The 20,055-nt window shown below is 35.1% G+C and overlaps 1 protein-coding gene across 1 annotated transcript in view; it reads left to right on the top strand.

The window, feature by feature from the left end:
• The window catches only part of POF1B (POF1B actin binding protein), a 99,460-nt gene extending 81,533 nt beyond the window's left edge, over positions 1-17,927 (top strand). The window contains exons 11-16 of the mRNA XM_029930702.1: positions 611-763; positions 1,144-1,263; positions 2,734-2,862; positions 3,939-4,021; positions 15,381-15,495; positions 17,839-17,927. Coding sequence (XP_029786562.1) covers positions 611-763; positions 1,144-1,263; positions 2,734-2,862; positions 3,939-4,021; positions 15,381-15,495; positions 17,839-17,844 — 606 coding nt within the window. The 3' untranslated portion in view covers positions 17,845-17,927. The remainder of the gene's footprint in view (positions 1-610; positions 764-1,143; positions 1,264-2,733; positions 2,863-3,938; positions 4,022-15,380; positions 15,496-17,838) is intronic.
• Positions 17,928-20,055: the final 2,128 nt, after the last annotated feature.

Raw genomic sequence — 20,055 nt, 5'->3', positions numbered from 1 at the left:
GGAGGGGGGAAAAGAGGTGGTGGTGATGGTGGAGGGCACTTAAGGGGAAGAGCACTGGGTGTTATATGGAAAACAATTTGACAATAAAATATTATGGGGGAAAAATCAATATGGCTCTCAGATGCCAAAAAAAAAAAAAAGGTTTTGTAGTCTTAACATGTTTATACAGTGCATAAATCCATAAACTCTAGACGTATTCTCCAGATGTCTGAGCAGAGATGATTTGAGGAATTGTAATGAGTCCCTAAGGCTGATCCCTTCTTAATCTTCACTCCTATGATAGTCTCACATTTTTTCTGTTTCCACATAAATAATCAGGTATATGATCATTTTGGTGCCTAGTAGAAGGCAGAATATTGTCAGATCAGCAAGAGTCAGTTTGCTAAATTGGAGCACTGAAAATTCATTCAGTTTTAATTCCTTCTCATTCAAGATAAGCATATCTGACTAGGGGCAAGAAACTTTTTCATGGCTGACTTAACTTACCATTTAGAGGTAAATATATAATGGAAAAATATTTGCTTTATTTCATTGAATTAATCAACTAAAAGAGTACCCTCCTCCAAAAAGTAGAATTCCTTTGTCTTATTTACTTGTTTCTTTTTAATAGCAAGGACTTCAAGACTCAACCTCAAAATGCCAAGCATTGGAAGAAAACAATCTCTCTCTTCGCCATACATTATCAGACATGGAATATAAGCTAAAAGAACTGGAATACTGTAAGCGTAATTTAGAAGAAGAGAATAAAAATCTCAGAAAACAGGTATTAAAATTTTGTTTTAAAAACACATTATTGCCTTAAGTATACCATCGTAATCCTAGAATTGGCAACTGTAAATATATGTATATCCTATATATAGATAGATAGATATAGATAGATAGATAGATAGATAGATAGATAGATAGATATAGATATAGATATCCTATTCCTCTTGAGAAAATATATGGACTGCTTTCTGATGTTCTCAAATGTACTTATGTCTCATATTAGTGCCATTTGAGCTATATAATGCAATTCTTAAAAATCACTTTTGTTATTTCAATTTTTTGTTTAATTGTGTGGTTTTCATCTCATAATAAGTCTTATAATACATATTTCCTTCATAACAGTCCAAATACAGAAAGTTATTTTCCCTTGTGTAGGTGACTGAGACATGCACAGGCCCGATGCTGCAGGTAAAAATGGATGAGATTGGCAATCATTACATGGAGATGGTAAAAAACTTAAGAATGGAGAAAGATAGAGAGATCTGCAAGCTAAGGGTATGTTGATTCTTCAATGCATAAATACACAGATCAGCACAAACTTTCTAATAATATCATGATGGTTTCAAGTTTAAAACTATAAGAAAAAAATCAACTAAAGGTAGAGTCAGAAATATGGCATAGAACCTTTTGTTTAAATACATATTACTGTGTATAGATATTCCTAAATTGTTTTCTAATTTAAGTTAATCTTCTTTAGAAAAGCAAAAGAAGACGTTAAGTTCAGTGTTTTTTATTTTTATTTTTATTTATTTATTTTTAGTGTTTGGGAAGAACCTCTTATGATTTTGCTTAAAGCATGCTTGTGCAGTCAAAAGCAACATTTGAGATTATCCAGCAAAACCACAGTTCTATTTTTAAAATCATCACTTGACTTTGAAGAATGTTACATAGTTAAAACTTTGTCATGCACAATGATAAAACCAATGTTGAATTATGTACTTTTAATTGGCTTCTAAATTAGGGTTATATTTGTGAGAATAAGTATACATTTCCTTATCTTGTAATTCTACATTAAATTGACTCTTAATTTACTGAATCTTAAATATAGTTAAATATATTTAAATATTAAATGGGAAAACCAACCATAGGTTTAGAATTCTCTCCAAATACCACTGTAGAATTTTTTCCAAAAATCAAAATGACACAAAGTGTAGTATGTTCAAAAGCCTACCAATTTTTCTAGCAGATTACCTTCACTTGTTTCTTTTTTCATCCTAACATTACTATTAACACTTCAACTTAACATCCTCCTATGCACACCTAGTGTAGAACAGAAGAAAATGGACAGGATTTGGAGTCAGAATATCTGTCTTGGAATTGCAGCTATGTTGCTTACCAACTGTGGGACTTTCTGTCATCTAACCTCTCTGGTAATCTCATTTACCTATTTTATGAATAGGATTTTAATAAAACTTATTTCACAGGGCTGCTATGAAGATTGAGATAAATCATGCCAGAGGAATATTTTGTGAACTGTGAATCACAATATAATATTAGTTATTATTAGTGAGTTTTCTTTAATTAATATTTGAAGGAATCTAACGTACCAATTTTTAAAATAGTTTATTGTCAAATTGCTTTCCATATAACACCCAGTGTTCCTCCCCACAAGTGCCCTCCTCCATTACCACCACCTCCCTTCTCTTTCCCCTCCCCCTTCAACTCTCGGTTCGTTTTCAGTATTTAATAGTCTCTAAAGTAACGACTTTATAGCTTTATTTTAATTTTTATGTCCTAGAACTGTTCCTTAAGTAATGCCTCGCCTGATATAGTAAAGCCACCTTTAAAAAATGAAAAATTCCTATGGGCATTTTAAGTCATACTCTACAAATGTTTACAACTATTGGCATTTGTTCTTCATTTCATAACTTCCTGTATGACTTTATGCCACTTAACCTCTTGGAAATCAATTACTTAATTTGTAAATCAGATCTATAATAATTCTTATTTCTTTTAAATCACTAGACTCAATTAAGTCAGTACCAAAAAGATGTTTCAAGAAGAGAAGGAAGTTGCAGTGACTTCCAATTCAAGCTTCATGAACTGACAGTCTTGCTGGAAGAGAAGGACTCCCTTATAAAGCGTCAGTCAGAGGTAAGAAACGAAGTGATAAGAGATGGAGAGGAATTCAGTTAAGTATGATAAATACTTCCTATGAACTAGACAAGGGCACATTTCCAAGACTCACTTTATTCATGAACTAGAATGTAACTGTGAAGAAACGCAAGATTCATATTTTAAGAGATATAATTCAAATGAAAAATAATTGAAGCAAAAAAAGAGTGCTATTGTGCATTTAATATTTCTACCGTTATATCTCTTTAACAGTGAAACTCCCGGGAAGACTGTGAGCTCTTTACTAGTATATTATAGCTGCTTCAGCAAAGGACTGTGTTATATTACTCTCTGTACCTGTGCATGTGGCCCAGGATCTGTTATAAAATAGTTTGTATTGAAGGAAGGAACTACCAAAAATGGTGGCTGATGTTATATTGTTGTTATTAATGGTGTTTGTAGTAATGGTAAGTGATAGATTTTCAGTTAAGAAATAATACCTGCCTCCATAAAGAAATTTCAGTGCTTTTCTATTATGAATATACTTTTCAAGATTTTCAGGACAAAATCTATTGCATCTTTGAAAAAAAAATTTTTTTAAAGAGGGGGGCGGGGCTCCTGGGTGGCTCAGTCTGTTAAGCGTCTGTCTTCGGCTCAGGTCATGATATCATAGTTCCTGGGTTCGAGCCCCGTGTCGGGCTCTGTGCTGACTGCTAGCGCAGAGCCTTGAGCCTGCTTCAGATTCTGGGTTTTCCTCTCTCTCTGACCCTCCCCTGCTCACGCTGTCTCTCTGTCTCTCAAAAATAAATAAAAAGCATTAAAATTTTTCAAAAACTATTGTATCTTTGAGAACCATGCCAATTTAATATTATGTAATCCCTCAAATAAAGAAATCCTATACCAGTTAGTGAATTCTTGCACAAGCATATAATGTAACTTATTCAGTACCATGAAGTAATAATACATGATACTTAACAGATGGGATTAGAACACTCGTATGTCCAAGCTAAAGGGGAGGGGAAAAAGTAATTATTCTTACTAACATTATTAAGTGATCAAACATACTTCTTACCTCATGTTGCTACTTTTTTCAAATAATTTTTTTTATTTGTAAGGAACTCTCAAAGTTGAGACAAGAAATGTATCTATCTCATAACCAACGCTCCAGTGGTGGAAAGACTACCATTATGACAAAAAAGTAATGTATTTTTAAATAAAATTTGAATATGCCTTTTGTTAGTATGTAATCCATGTTATAGCATGTTTAATTTATATAAATATAAATATAAATATAAATATAAATACATATATATATACACACCTAGACAGAGTTTGTTTTCTGCATGGCAGTAAATCTCCTAAAGAATGAATACTTATCACAAAAGCATAGCAATTATAGTAAGTAAGTAAAATTCTGTAGCATATCTTTCCTATATTTACAATATATCAAATACAATGTAAATGAAAAACAAATTATTTGTGTTTAACCAACCATATTAGTCAAGATTCTTTTAGTTGCACATGCCAAAAATTCAACTTAAGCTGGGAATTAGTTAATTAACTTAATTGGAATTTCTTAGTGTCCAGATGGACTTCTATGCTTAAAACATGTCTTCAGAAATACGTCTTTATCTCTTGGCTCTGCTCTTTCCTATGTAAATATCATTCTTAGGCATCTGCCCTCATAATAGCAATTTGACCACAGCACACATCCCAGAAATTTACCAAAATCAAATGAAAGTGACTCTTTAGGAATAGTTTCAGCAAAAGTCTATTTTGGATATCTCATGTAAATGGAATAATATAAAATGTGGTCATTCGTGACTGGATTCTTTCACCTTGCATAATGTTTTCAAGATTCATCCATGTTTTATATGTGTCAATATTTGATTGCTTGTTGTTACTAAATAATATTATATTATATGGATATACAACATTTAGCCATTCATAAATTGATGGACATTTGGGTTGTTTTTAATCTTTGACTATTATGAATAATGCTATTATGAATATCTGTATGCAAATTTGCGTGGACATATGTGTTCATTTCTTTAGAGTATATACCCAGGAGTGGCATTGCTGGGGCACATGGTAACTCTACATTGAACTTTTTGAGGAACACCAAAACTGTTTTCCAAAGGAGCTGTACAGTTTTACATTCCCATCATTAGTGTATTGAGGGTTCCACTGTCTCTCCATCCACCTCAAAACTTGTACTGTTCATCTCTCAGATTATATAGCTATGCTAATGATGGAAGGTGGCATCTCATTGTGGTTTTCATTTGTATTTCTCTAATAATTAATGTGTATTTTTTCATGTGCTTATTGGCCATTTGTATATCTCCTTTAGAGATATGACTATACAAATTCATTCTCCATTTTTACTTTAGGTAAGTATTTTTTTCTTTTATAGTTTATTGTCAAGTTGGTTTCCATATAATACCCAAGGCTCATCCCAACATGTGCCCTCCTCCATGCCCATAAACCCCCTTACCCTCTCCCACTGCCTCATCAGCCCTCAGTTTGTTCTCAGTATTCAAGAGTCTCTCATGGTTTGCCTCCCTCCCTCTCCCCAACTATTTTTCCCCTTTCCCCACCCCCATGGTCCTCTGTTCAGTTTCTCCTGTTATACTTGTGAGTTAAAACATATGGTATCTGTCCTTTGCTGCCTGACATATTTCAGTTAACATGACACCCTCGATTTCTATCTGCATTGCAAAGAATGGCCAGATTTCATTCTTTCTCATTGCCATGTAATACTCCATTGTATATATAAACCACATCTTCTTGATCCATTCATCAGGTCATGAACATTTAGGCTCTTTCCATGATTTGGCTATTGTTGAAAGTGATGCTATGAATGTTGTGGTTCATGTGCCCCTATGTATCAGCACTTCTGTATCCCTTGGATAAATCCCTAGCAGTGCTATTGCTGGGTCATAAGGGAGTTCGATTGTTAATTTTTTGAGGAACCTCCACACTGTTTTCCAGAGTGGCTGCACTAGTTTACATTCCCACCAACAGTGTACGAGGGTGCCCGTTTCTCCACATCCTCACCAGCATCTATAGTCTCCTGATTTGTTCCTTTTAGCCACTCTGACAGGCGTCAGGTTGTATCTCTGTGTGTTTTTGATTTGTATTTCCCTGATGCTGAGTGATGCTAAGCATCGTTTCATGTGTCTGCTGGCCATCTGGAAGTCCTCTTTGGAGAACTGTCAATTCATGTCTTCTGCCCATTTCTTCACTGGATTATTCATTTTTTGGGTGTGGAGTTTGGTGAGTTCCTTGTAGAATTTGGATACTAGCCCTTTATCTAATAACTCATTTGCAACTATATTTTCCCATTCCGTAAGTTGCCTATTAGTTTTTTTTTTATTGTTTCCTTTGCAGTGCTAAAGCTTTTTATTTTGATGAGGTCCCAATAGTTCATTTTTGCTCTTGATTCCCTTGCCTTTGGGGATGTGTTGAGTGGGAAATTGCTGCGGTTGAGGTCAAGGAGGTTTCCTGCTTTCTCCTCCAGGGTTGTGATGGTTTCCTGTCTCACATTCAGGTCCTTCATCCATTTTGAGTTTCTTTTTGTGTATGGTATAAGAAAGTGGTCTAGTTTCATACTTTTGCATGTTGCTGTCCAGTTCTCCCAGCACCATCTCTTAAAGATGCTGGCTTTTTTCCATTAGAGACTTTTTCCTGCTTTGTCAAAGATTAATTATGGGTCCAATTCTGGGTTCTCTATTCTATTCCATTGGTTTATTTGTCTTTTTTGGGGGGGGGGGGGGAATGCTATGCTGTCTTGATGATGACAGCCTTGTAGTAGAAGCTAAAGTCTGGGATTGTGATGCCTCCTGTTTTGCTTTTCTTTTTCAATATTACTTTGGCTACTTGGAGTCTTTTGTGGTTCCATACGAATTTGAGGATAGTTTGTTCTAGCTTTGAGAAAAATGTTGGTGCAGTGTTGATTGGGACGACATTGAATGTATAGATTGCTTTGTGTAATAATTACATTTAACAATGTTTATTCTTCTGATCCATGAGCATGAAATGTTTTTCCATTTCTTTGTGTCTTCTTCAATTTCCTTCATAAGTTTTCTAGAGTTTTCAGCATACAGGTCTTTTACATCTTTGTTTAGGTATATGCCTAGGTATTTTACGTTTTTTCGTGCATTTGTGACTGAGATCAGTTTCTGGATTTCTCTTTCTGTTGCTTCATTATTGGTGTTAAAAATGCAACCAATTTCTGTAGGTTGATTTTGTACCCTGCGACTTTGCAGAATTCATGGATCATTTTTAGCAGCCTTTTTGGTGGAATATGTTGGGTTTTCCATGTAGACTATCATGTCATCTGTGAAAGGGGAAAGTTTGACTTCATCTTTGTCAATGCTGATGAATTTTATTTCATTTTGCTGCCTGAGTACTGATGCTAGGACTTCTAGCACTATGTAAAACAACAGTAGTGAGAGTGGACCTCCTGTTGTGTTCCTGACTCCAGGGGTAAAGCTCTCAGTTTTTCCCATTGAGGATGATATTAGCAGTGTGATTTTCATAAATGGCTTTTGTGATATTCATGTTCCTTCTATCCACACTTTCTCAGGGGTTTTTATTAAGAAATGATGCTGTATTTTATCAAATGCTTCTTCTGCATCTTTTCACAGGATCATATGGTTCTTCTCTTTTCTTAATGTGAATGTACTATAATGTAATGAATCCCACTTGATCATGGTGAATAATCTTTTTTATATGCTGTTGAATTTGATGTGACGGTATCTTGTTGAGAATTTTTGCATCCATATTAATCAGGGATATTGTCCTTACTTCTCTTGTTTTGCTGGGTTTCTGTTTCAGGAATCAAAGTAATGCTGGCTTCATAGAATGAGTCTGGAAGCTTTCCTTCTGTTTCTATTTTTTGTAGCAGCTTGAAAAGGATACGTATGAACTCTGAATGTCTGGTAGAATTCCCTAGGGAAGCCATCTGGCCTGGGACTCTTATTTGTTGGGAGATTTTTGATAACTGATCCAATTTCTTCACCAGTTATGGGTCTGTTCAAAATTTCTATTTCCTAATACTCTAGTTTCTCTTCAGATCACATAAATCTTTTGCCTTTTACAAAATTTCTATTTCTTCCCATTTGAGTTTTGGTAGTGTGTGGATGTTTAGGAATTTGACCATTTCTTCCAGGTTGTCCACTTTCTTGGCATATAATTTTTAATAGTACTCCCTGATAATTGCTTGTATTTCCGAGGGATTGGTTGTTACAAATCCATTTTCAGTCGTGATTTTATCTATTTGAGTCCTCTGTCTTTTCTTTTTGAGAACCTGGCTAGAGGTTTATCAGTTTTGTTTATTTTTCAAAAAACCAACACTTCATTTCATTGATCTGGTCTACTGTTTGGGTTTTTTTTTTAATTTTTATATTGTTTATTTTTGCTCTAATCTTTATTATTTCTTTTTTTCTGTGTGTTTGGGGTGTCTTTTCTGTTCTGCTTTTAGCTCCTATAGGTGTGCTGTTAGATTTTGTGTTTGGCAATTCTTGAGATAGGCCTGGATTGCAATGTATGTTCTTCTTAGGACTGCCTTTGCTGCATCCCAATGGGTTTGGATTGTTGTATTTAAATTTTTATTTGTTTCCATGTATTTTTTTAATTCCTTCTCTAATTGTCTGCTTGACTCATTCATTCTTTAGTAGGATGTTCTTTAATCCTCACGCTTTTGGAGGTTTCCCAGACTTTTTCCTCTGGTTGATTTCTACTTTCATAGCAGTATGATCTGAAAGTGTGTATGGTACTATCCCAATTCTTTTAATTTATTGAAGGCTATTTTGTGACCCAGTATGTGATCTATATTGGAGAATGTATACTTCCTTCAAGAAGAAAGTATATTCTGCTGCTTTGGGATTTAGAGTTCTAAATATATCTGTCACATCAATTTTTCCAATGTGTCATTCAGGGCTATTGTTTTATTACCGATTCTCTGTCTAGATAATCTGTGTATTGGTGTAAGTGGAGTATTAAAATCCACTTCAATTAGCACATTTTTATCAATAAGATTTCTTATGTTTGTGGTTAAGTTTTTTATATGTGGGTGCTCCTGTGTTCAGTGCATAAATATTTATAATTGTTTGCTCTTCCTGATAGCTAGACTCCATAATTATTATATAATGCCCTTCTTCATCTCTTATTACTGCTTTTACTTTAAAGTCCAGTGTGTCTGATATATGTATGGCTACTCCAGCTGTCTTTTGATTTCCAGTACCATGACAGATATTTCTCCATGCCCTCACTTTCAATCTAAAGGTGTCCTCTAGTATAAAATGAGTCTCTTGTAGACAGCAAATAGATGGATCTTCTTTGTTTATTCATTCTGATACCCCATGTCTTTTAATTGGAACATTTAGTCCATTTACATTCAGTGTTATTAATAAAAAGTATGAGTTTAAATTCATTGTGTTCTCTGCACATTTCATGCTTGTAGTGATGTCACTGGTACTTTGTGGTCCTTGCAACATTTCCCTCACAGAGTCCCCCTTAGAATGTCTTGTAAGGCTGGTTTAAGGGTGACACATTACTTCAGTTTTTGCTTGTTTAGGAAAACCTTTATCTCTCCTTCTATTCTGAATGACATGCTTGCTGAATAACAGATTTTTGGGGGCATAGTATTCCTGTTCATCACATTGAAGATTTCCTGCCATTCCTTTCTGTCCAGCCACGTTTCAGTAGATAGGTCTGCTACTACGCTTATGTGACTACCTTTGTATGTTAAGGCACATTTATCCTTAGCTGCTTTCTGATTTCTCTCATCTTTGTATTTTGCCAATTTCACTATGATATATCATGCAGAAGATTGACTCAAGCTACGTCTGAGGGGACTGTGCCTCTTGGATTTCAGTGTCTGTTTCCTTCCTCAGTTTGGGGAAATTATCAGCTATGATTTGTTCATTTGGAGGTGCCTCAAATGTGGGGCCTCAGCTAAAATTTGTTCAGGCCCTTTCTCTCTCTCTTCTTCTAATGGAATTCCTATGATATGGATATTGTTTCATTTGATTGACTCACTTAGTTCTCTAATTCTTCCCTCATGATCCTGGATTTTTTAAATCTCTCTTCTTCTCAGCTTACTCTTTTTCTATCATTTTATTGAATTCTTCTAGTATATTTATTCTCCCCTCTGTCTCTTCTATCCACACTCTGGCCACCTCCATTTTATTTTGCACATCATTTCTAGCATTTTTTAAATTCATCCTAACTATTTTTAATATTGTTGATCTCCACATCAATGGAATCTCTGCTGTCCTCTATGTTTTTTAAGCCCAGTGATTAATATTAAGGTTACTATTCTAAATTCTTGTTCAGTTATGTTGTTTATATCTGTTTTGATCAATTCTTTAGCTGTCACCTTTTCCTTGAAATTTTTTTCAGGAGAATTCTTCCATTTTGTCATTTTGGCTAGTTTTCTGTCCCTTATGAGTTTTAAAAGCTTGTTATGTGCTCTGCACCTGAGAGCACTGATATATTAAAGGGGAGTCATACACTGTCCAGGGCCTGGTCATTCATGAGGTATTCTTTTGGTGAGTATTACTTGCTCTCTGTTTTTGTGACTTTGGTTATTTTATTTCCCTACTCATAGTCATGTTTTGGACCCTCCATCAGGTGTGCTTTCATTTTTTCCTTGATTTAGTCCTGGAAAGGAAAACAAACAGATGAACAAAAAGGAAACAAAAACATGCAAACACACAAATAAAACAAACAAACCAAATAAAACAACAACAAAACAAAAAAACCAAAAAAACAATCCATAAACAATAAACCAGAAACACTAACTATAAGTTAAAGAGGGTGGAGGTCATGCTGAAGGAAGAGCACATACAAATATAGAAATGACCGGAACCCCGAAAAAAGAAATAATAAACATTGATGAGTTAGAAAAACTAAAAGGCTTAATATATATAGAGAGAAAGGAAATTAAGTTAAGGAAGAAGGTGGGGGGGGGGAGGGGAAGAAACAAAGATAAGGTTACCCAGACAGAGAAACTCTATGGCTTGATTATTCCAGAGAGAGAGAAAGGAAAGGAAAGAGGGAGGTGTAGAACATGTATCTAGATAATGGATTAAATATGTCTGTATAAGCAAAACAATAACCAAAGTAACCAGCCTAGAAGAGGGAAGAGAAAAGGAGAAAAAGGAGGATATATCTAAATATCAAGAACTGCCTAGAATCTAGGCAATGCAGCAGCTCTGGTCTGGAGGAGGAGGCCATCAGGTTCTACAGGTTCTAACCAGCCGCAGTAGACATGCAGCTAACTGTCCTGGAGGGGCATTTTGGTGTAAACAGTTCCAGCCTCCACTATGGGCCCAGTGGACCAATCCTTGTGACTCCGCCTTGGTGGTGGTGGGGAGAAAAATTGCCGCCCCCTGTCACTTCTTCATGGACCGGGTGTCCCAAATCATTCCTCTGGAACCATCCTCACTGTGCCATGGGACACACATGATGCATTCTGTCTCACTCTGCTGGCTCCCGTGTCTCAGCGCTTGGCTGGGGTTTAAACTCGAACTCTGTGCACCCAGGTGTTTGGGGAAGTGCCTCTAGATTCTGCCTAACATGTGGTACCGGCTGGTTTTGTCCTGTGCCACAGCACTTCAAGCACTTTCTCCTGCTGTGGACTGTATCTCTGACCTACCACAGAACCCAGAGGTGGCTTCTCTCCTCCCAAGGTGAGCGAACAGGGCAGCTGGCCCCAGTCTGAAGAAAGCCCTGCAGTTAGAAATGGGATCACTCTCCATCCAGGTCCAATGTTTTTCTCTTGTCCAGATACAGTCCTACACTTCTGCAGCCTCTCTCTCTCTTCCCTTTAACTGTCTACAGAAGGGGATGCCCCCCCCTCCATGCCTACGCAACCCTTTTTATTTCCCCTAGTTCACAATCATCCACTTATGGCCCATCAGGTTGTTCTGGTTTCTCCCTGGGAGACTCAGTCTCTATTCCTCCCAGAATCTTTGGGTTCAAAGTCCTTTGGCTTCAGCCTTTCTTCGTTTGAAAGACTCAGGAATTACTGATCCCCCTACTTCTACACCATGTTGGCCCCTCCTCTATAATATTCTCTTCTAATGCATTCTATTTCTGTGCTGTTAGTTGTTATTTCTTTCTTTTCTGATGTTTTCATTTTGGCCCTTTCTCTTTTTTTCTTGGTGAGTCTGGCTAAGGATTTATCAATTCTGCTTATCTCTTCCAAGAGCCCACTCTTGGTTTTATTTATTTCTTATTTTTTTATTTTTCTTTCTTTTTTTAAGTCTTTGTGTCATTATTTCATCTATAATCATTATTTCCTTCCTGATACTCACCTTAGGCTTTGTTCTTCTTTTTCTAGTTGCCTTAGGTGTTACGATTAGATTGTTTATTTAACTTTTTCTTATTTCTTGATTTAGGCCGGTATCATTATATATTTCCCTCTTAGAACTGCTTTCACTGCATCTGAATGATTTTGGACCATAGTGTTTCCATTTTCCTTTGTCTTCAGGTATTTTTTTAATTTCTTCTTTGACTTATTGGTTGTTTAGTATAAGTTGGTTAGCCTTCATATGTTCATGATTTTTTTCCCAGATTATCCCCCTTATGATTGATTTCTGGTTTTATATTACTGTGGTTGGAAAAGATGCACGATATTTCAATCTGCTTGAACTTATTGATACTTGTTTAGTGACCTAACATGTGATCTATTCTAGAGAATGTTCCATGTACACTTGAAAATAATTTGCATATTTTCCTTTTTGATCAAATGTTCTGAATATATCTGATATACTCACCTGATCTAATGTGCCATTCAAAGACACTATTTTCTTATAGATTTTCTGTCTGAATGATCTATTCATTGATGTAAGTGGGGGTGTTAAAGTTCCTACTATTACTATCAATTTCTCTTGTTATGTCTGCAAATATTTGCTTTGTGTATTTAACTTCTCTAATGTTGGTTGCATAGATGTTTACAGTTGTCATATTCTTTGGTTGGATCAATACATTTAATATCTTGTCATTCCCGTCTTTATCTCTTGTTACAGTCTTTAAGTCTGTTTTGTCTCATATAAGTATTGCTACTCTAACTTTTTATTTCTTTTCTTTTTTTAATAGTTTATTGTCAAGTTGGTTTCCATATAACACCCAGTGCTCTTCCCCACAAGTGCCCCCCACCATGACCATCACCCCTTCCCTCCCCCTTCATTCTATGGTTTGTTTTCAGTATTCAGTAGTCTCCCTTGATCTGTGTCCCTCACTCTCCCCCATTCTCTTTCCCCCTTCCTCTCCCCATGGTCCCCTGCCGGTTCTCTCCCGTTAGACCTATGAATGCAAACATATGGTATCTATCCTTCTCTGCCTGACTTATTTTGCTTAGCATGACACCCTCAACTTCTGGTTTCTCTTCAGATCATACAAATCTTCTGCCCTTTTCTAACTTTTTATTTATTTATTTTTTTTTTTGGTTTCCGTTTGAAAGGTAAATATTTTTCCATCCCTTCACCTTCAGTCTTTATGTGTCTTTAGGTGTTAGGTGAGTCTCTTGTGGGCAGCATATAGATATGTATTAATTTTTTTTAGCCATTTAACCACCTATGCCTTTTGATTGGAGCATTTCAGCCATTCACATTTACAGTAATTATTGATAGGGATGTGCTTATTGCCATTTTATTATTATTATGTTATTTGCTGCTTTTTTGTAGTTCTTGTCTTTTCTTCTCTTCTTGTTCTTTCTTTGTGATTGACGAGTTTCTGTAATCATGTGTTTGGCTTTCTTTCTCTTTATTTTGTTGTATATTTATTATAGGTTTTGTGTTTGTGGTTACCATGAGGTAGAATTGTTTTCTTAACTTCATTTTCAGATTGTTTATTGCAAATGCACAGGATTAAAATTGATTTTTGTGTATTGAATTTTATTCTTCAAGTTTGCTTTTAAGTCTTGTTTTTTAAACTGTTAAAACCTACAATCTAGGACTAATGTCATCCCACTACCTAAGGCAATATTTTTCTTAGTTTCTTCCTGATAACCAATGTATTAGGAAGGTCTTCCCACTCCTGTAGTGACACACAAACTATTCCCTTCAGTGTGTGAGCTCCAGGGATTTCCAGGCTGCTCCTTTGTAGCTCATTCCCCAGGTTTGGTAAATTTTCCCCATTTCTATACTAATCAATACTCATCCAAAGAGTTGTAGAGAACCCTCTACAGGTCTCTTGACTTCTATCTATATAGTTTTCTCCTGTCTGATATTCAACCCCATACTGGGTGCTTCGGCATACCTTTACTCACCAAACTCCACACCCGAAAAATGAATAATCCGGTGAAGAAATGGGCAGAAGACATGAATAGACACTTCTCCAAGGAGGACATCCAGATGGCCAATAGGCACATGAAACGATGCTCAGCATCACTCATCGTCAGGGAAATACAAATCAAAACCACACTGAGATACCACCTCACACTGGTCAGAGTGGCTAAAATGAACAAATCAAGAGAATATAGATGCTGGCGAGGTGTGGAGAGACGGGCACCCTCCTACACTGTTGGTGGTAATGTAAGCTGGTACAGCCACTTTGGAAAACAGTGTGGAGGTTCCTAAAAAAACTATCCATAGAACTCCCCTATGACCCAGCAATAGCACCGCTAGGGATTTACCCAAGGGATACAGAAGTGCTGACACATAGGGGCACATGTACCCCAATGTTCATAGCAGCACTGTCAACAATAGTCAAATCATGGAAAGAGCCTAAATGTCTATCACCTGATGAATGGATCAGGAAGATGTGGTATTTATATACAATGGGGTATTACATGGCAATGAGAAAGAATGAAATATGGCCGTTTTTAGGAAAGTGGATGGACCTTGAGGGTGTCATGCTAAGCGAAATAAGTCAGGTGGAGAAGGACAGATACCGTATGTTTGCACTCATAGGTCTAAAAGGAGAGCAGGAGAATCCTAATGGAGGTCCAGGGGAAGGGAAAGAGGGAAAGAGAGTTGGGGAGAGAGAGGGATGCAAAATCTGAGAGACTACTGAATACTGAAAACGAATGGAGGGTTGAAGGGGGAGGGGGAGGAGGAGGAAAAGAGGTGGTGGTAATGGAGGAGGGCATTTGTGGGGAAGAGCACTGGGTGTTATATAGAAACCAATTTGACAATAAAATATTTTTTAAAAATTTAAAAATTTAAAAAAAGAAATAAATTCAGTCACTTCAACTTTGTGAGACTGCAGAGATTAGTTGTATTCCCTTTCCCTATCCTGTGACCAGGAAATTCTCTAGGCAGTGAACTAGGAACTTGTATGGCTCATATCATTTGGTTCCCTTCTCTAGGATCATTGTCTAGTGCTGCCAGTAGTTCATCATTGCCAGAAGCAGAAGTTCTTCCCTCTTACTCTTTTAAAATAATATTAGTAAAGTTTTGTACATTAGGGGGGATTTTCTTTTTAGAGTTAAAAAATCATTCAGAACCATGTTAATTTAATAATAGGTTTCAAACTATGAGTGACTAAAAAGGAATGAGAGTCATTTTCTCATGCAGCTGGCAAACTAATTTTTTTCTGTATAGGTACAGGACACAATATCCAATCCTAGGGCTCCTTTATGATGACTATGAATATATACCACCAGTTAGTGACACACAGACTACTGTGATTGAAAAAAGAGAAGACAAATGGACTTGTGTAAGTTCACTTGGGCATTTATAGTCATTATTTGTAGAAATTTATATATATCCTATGTATAACAAATAGCCTTCAAAAACTGGCAAAATATCAAAGCAAACTAAAATCTTCCAGTTTTATTTTCTCTTAAAGACTTTTCCATGTTTTCCTTAATGATATATAGTGTGAATTAAGAAACTTTGAAATGATTCACACATGGATAATATAACTGTTATTTAACTGATTTTATTCAAATTTTTTTAAATCGCTCCTTTTTTCTAAAGCAGGTAGACAGAGATGAAAAATGACAGATGGATAAGAGGCATGTTTTAATAGAATTTGTATTGCAGTCTTGAATGTGGTACTTATTCCTGTAGATGGAAACTTTTTAATATTTTGGAAAAGAGGTGTGTCTGTTTTTCTCAATAGATTGTAAGATCCCCCAGCTTTAAATCCCACAGTTATAGTGATGCTGATGAAGAATACTTTATAAGTCAGGTACTCTAATACCTACCTTCTATAACATCCTGCAAGATGAAAAAGTGACATGGACCTTAGCATCTTTCTAAGTGATCCAATGCATTGCTAAGGTGGCTAATTACTAAAACCCTGTTCTTATAAAGGACTGAAGCTACTTTCTTAAAACTCTTACTTTTGTTCTGCTAACCTTTAACCACTAAAGTAGTGAACATCAAACAGGGGATATATCCACCCTAGTGCAGTGGCTGTCCTAGGGGATATTTAGCAGTGTTTGGAGACATTTTTTGGTTTGGGTACTATTGGCGTCTGGTGCGTAAAAGCCAACGATGCTGCTAAGGATCATACAATGAGCAGAACAGTCTCTCATAGCAAAGAATTGTCCAGCCCAAAATGTTAATACTGCTAAGGGCTGAGAAATCCTGCTAACATGACAGAATCACCTTTAGGTTTTCTTCCTAATTATATATTCTATACTACTGCTAAGAGATTTTAACAGTAAACCAATGATAATAATGGGAATGTACGATATTCCTCAGGTGAAAATAATGGACAGGAAAAAAAAACACATTGAGAATCACTGCTTTAAAAACATACAGAATCTAACTTTAACACTGAAAATTACAACCTTTGTTTTGTTATGTTAAAAACTGTTTAAGTGCTAAAAACAGATAAAACTAAGTTATGGCTATTAAAATAATCAGTATCACAGTATCAGTACCATGAGGGCAGGTCCTGATTGGAAGGGAGCATAAGGAGTATAACTAGGTTTTTAATATGCTGTTACTCGATCTGTGTAATGGTCACATATGTGTGTTCAGCTTGGAAAAAATAATTTAGTTGTATACTTATATGTGTACTTTTTCTATAAGCTTATTATACTTGAATTAGTTTTAAAATGCCTAGGTATGTATACCATGATAAGCAATAGGTAAATACACAAATGTCAATTATTCGGAAGAACCTTTTGATGAAATTTTAAAATTCCAGATTTATAGTTAATAAAATACTGCAGACATATTGTTAATAAATCACTGCTGATATATAGTTAATAAAATTAAGTCTCTGTTAAGTAACTCGCTCTAAAAATGATCTTTTAGGTGAAAAAGCTCAAATATTTGAATAAACAAAACTTTCAAAAAGTTTTTAGTCTTGAAGCCCTTCTCTTAACTACAATCAAGCCACCAATCTTGATTATATGGCTGTCTATCACCAATGAAAGTAACCAACATTTGGTAGCTCCCCCAGCAAATAATAGTTTGTGCTTTGACGTATGTTGTGTTTCTCAGTCCATTAGTTACCTGAGAACTATTTATTACAAATTAAATGATGAAGCATACTTGATGGACCAAGAACCAGATGAGTAGCAAGACAAATTCATCATAGAATTTAAAATTTGTCACTCAGAGATTACATGACACTGAAATTTAACATTGAGAAGCAATTGCTGCTAATAACCACATGTGCCCAACAGGTAGTATCAATGTGCGGACTTGCCAAAAAAAAAGGTCTACATCTACATCAAACTTGATATTTGAAGGAGATTAGGTACTGAGAGCAAGTTCAAAATATATTTTAGTAAGTTCACATATGATAGATCTATACTTATCAACAGATATATTTGGACACATTTAACCTGTAAATAAGACATCAAGGAAGAATTCTATTCAATCTTTCCTTAAGTTATGAAATATATACCTTGACTAAAGTCAGATGGACCATTGTTTCAATGAATATACATATAAAATGTTACCAAAAAAGTGCAATACATTTCCTTTGGTTTTATGTGTATCAATTTAAATCATTGTCCATAAATGTGTAGCTACAAAAAATATCTTAACTGAATTATGAACCAATTGTAAACTAACTTTATTTTTTCTTTTCTAGCCATGAATGGATCTCGAACTCAAAGGAGTTTTGTTTGTATGTGTCCACATTAGTATTTTGTTATTTTCCATAACTAAAGGCCAATCAAAATTTTGAACCATGTGACTACCCAGTGAATCTAATGGAATGAATTAATTCTGCAAATGAGTTTCTCCAGTCAGTTATGAAATCTAGTGCTTTCTATTACATTTTTGCATTCAATATAGCAACATGCTGTTTGTTTAATTTTCCATTCCAGATTCTGTAGAACATAATCCACTGGTTTTCAATAGGGTGTTTCCTAGACACTGAATTGATTTGTTGGGGTAGAGACTTTACAAGGTATTATTAGACTTTCTCTGATGTTAGATGTGCAATTCAGAGACAAAATACTGTTTTTTAACCAAAAAAAAATAGGAAAAATATTGGGTTAAAAAAAGTTTAACTAGTATATGGTATATACAGCATATATTTGCTTTCATCACATTAAACCTGTGACTAAAAGAGATACTCTATTACATGCTATTTATACCTCTTGGAGACATAACGAAATCAAAGGTGATGGTTAATTTCATTTAGCAGGGAAGTAGGATAATATATTTTAAAGTAACTAAATCCACTACATTAGTATTATACTACTATGGTTCTAAGTAGATATCATAGATTTGGCTTGGCAAACCTGTTCTTTCAAAGCATATCATTCCCAAATGAGCCTACCCACTTCTTTAAAAATATGTAATATATTGCAGTGGATAGAAGGCAGGCAGGCATTTTTACAGAAGTATAAAACATGTAACATTGAATTGTATAAAGGCTTAGAGAATACAAAGGGTAAGAACAAATATGTGCTATCTATATCCTGTTTGGGAAAAAAGATTTTATAGTAGAGTATTTAATGCATTTAGAACTTGGTTGAGTAATTGGGTTCTAATGACTTTACAAAGTAAATTATTTTCCAAATAAATTAGTAGATAAAAATAAAACCGTAATTTAAACCCCTTTGGCTAAAGTTAAGAATTGGGAAAAATTAAAATGTTTGCATTTGACAAAGTATAGATTAAGGCAAAAAACAACATTTGGGTTACATGGGAATAAGGTTTCGCACTGAAATATCTACATAGAATTGGCATACCTTATAATTATATGCTAATAATTATTCATTATACTAAGAATCCATTAAGGTAAGAACAGATGAGGAATTACACTAAATCAAACCATAAATGAGGAGATAAATGCTTTTAAAATTCTTATATAAATATTAAAATATGTTTTGATATGAAGCCAAGAGGCTTATTTTGTTATCTTAGTACTTTGACTAAAATGTTAAGTTTTATAATGTGGATTAATACAATTCCAATTTTATCAGTATTTTGTGATATAAAATGTTAATATTCTTCATGAACTATATAGTCCTTACATTTTTTTCCCAGGGCAGTTTCTCCTCTGCTAACTACACATACATGTAACTATAACAAAATTATGCCATGTTATCTATCCATTACACATGATAAAATGGAAGGTTTTAGTAGGCTGATAAATATGGTAGTCATGATACCCTAATGTTTGAAAATTAGAACAAGTGTGATTTTCCTAAAATGTTCTTAAATAAAAATCACAATGTCAAAAATTTGGGGCAGTTAAGTCAACAGTTCAGTGACTCACTTGATCCATACATAATGGATGGGTATTATAACAAGGTGCTCATTATACTTAAATGTATGTGTCCCTTTTCCAATTTGTGGTTAAGATCAATAGAAATAGTAGTGATATTTTTCCTCTCACAAGTTTCACACAGCTTATCTTTGAAAATTGCAAAGATATTGTCAAGTGAGAAATGCCTGTTTATCTAATTTCTATTCCAGTATGTTTTGCTTTAGATATCAAATAAAATGGAGACTGTGCAATTACATGCAAGGTAATTTGTTTGAGTTCCTTTGTTTAGGCACCTGGGTGGCTGTTGATTGAGCATCTGACTTTGCCTCAGATCGGGATCTAATCGTTCCTGAGTTCAAGCTGTGAGCCCTGCATCAGGCTGGCTGCTGTTTACTCAGAGTCTGCTTCAGATTATCTGTGCCCCTTCTCTCTCTGTCCCTCCCCTGCTGGTTCTCTCTCTCTCTCTCTCACTCACTCTCAAAAATAAATAAACATTAAAAATATGTTAAGTATCTGTATGGTCTTTGTGGAGGTCCTAGCAGGAAACATATTTTTAGCTTAGCTGTTTATTTTCATCACGAAGTT

The sequence above is a fragment of the Suricata suricatta genome, chromosome X (assembly GCF_006229205.1).
Source record: "Suricata suricatta isolate VVHF042 chromosome X, meerkat_22Aug2017_6uvM2_HiC, whole genome shotgun sequence".
Taxonomy (NCBI): Eukaryota; Metazoa; Chordata; class Mammalia; order Carnivora; family Herpestidae; genus Suricata; species Suricata suricatta.
Note: the sequence above shows the minus strand (reverse complement) of the source record. Positions and strands in the feature narration are given on the sequence as shown.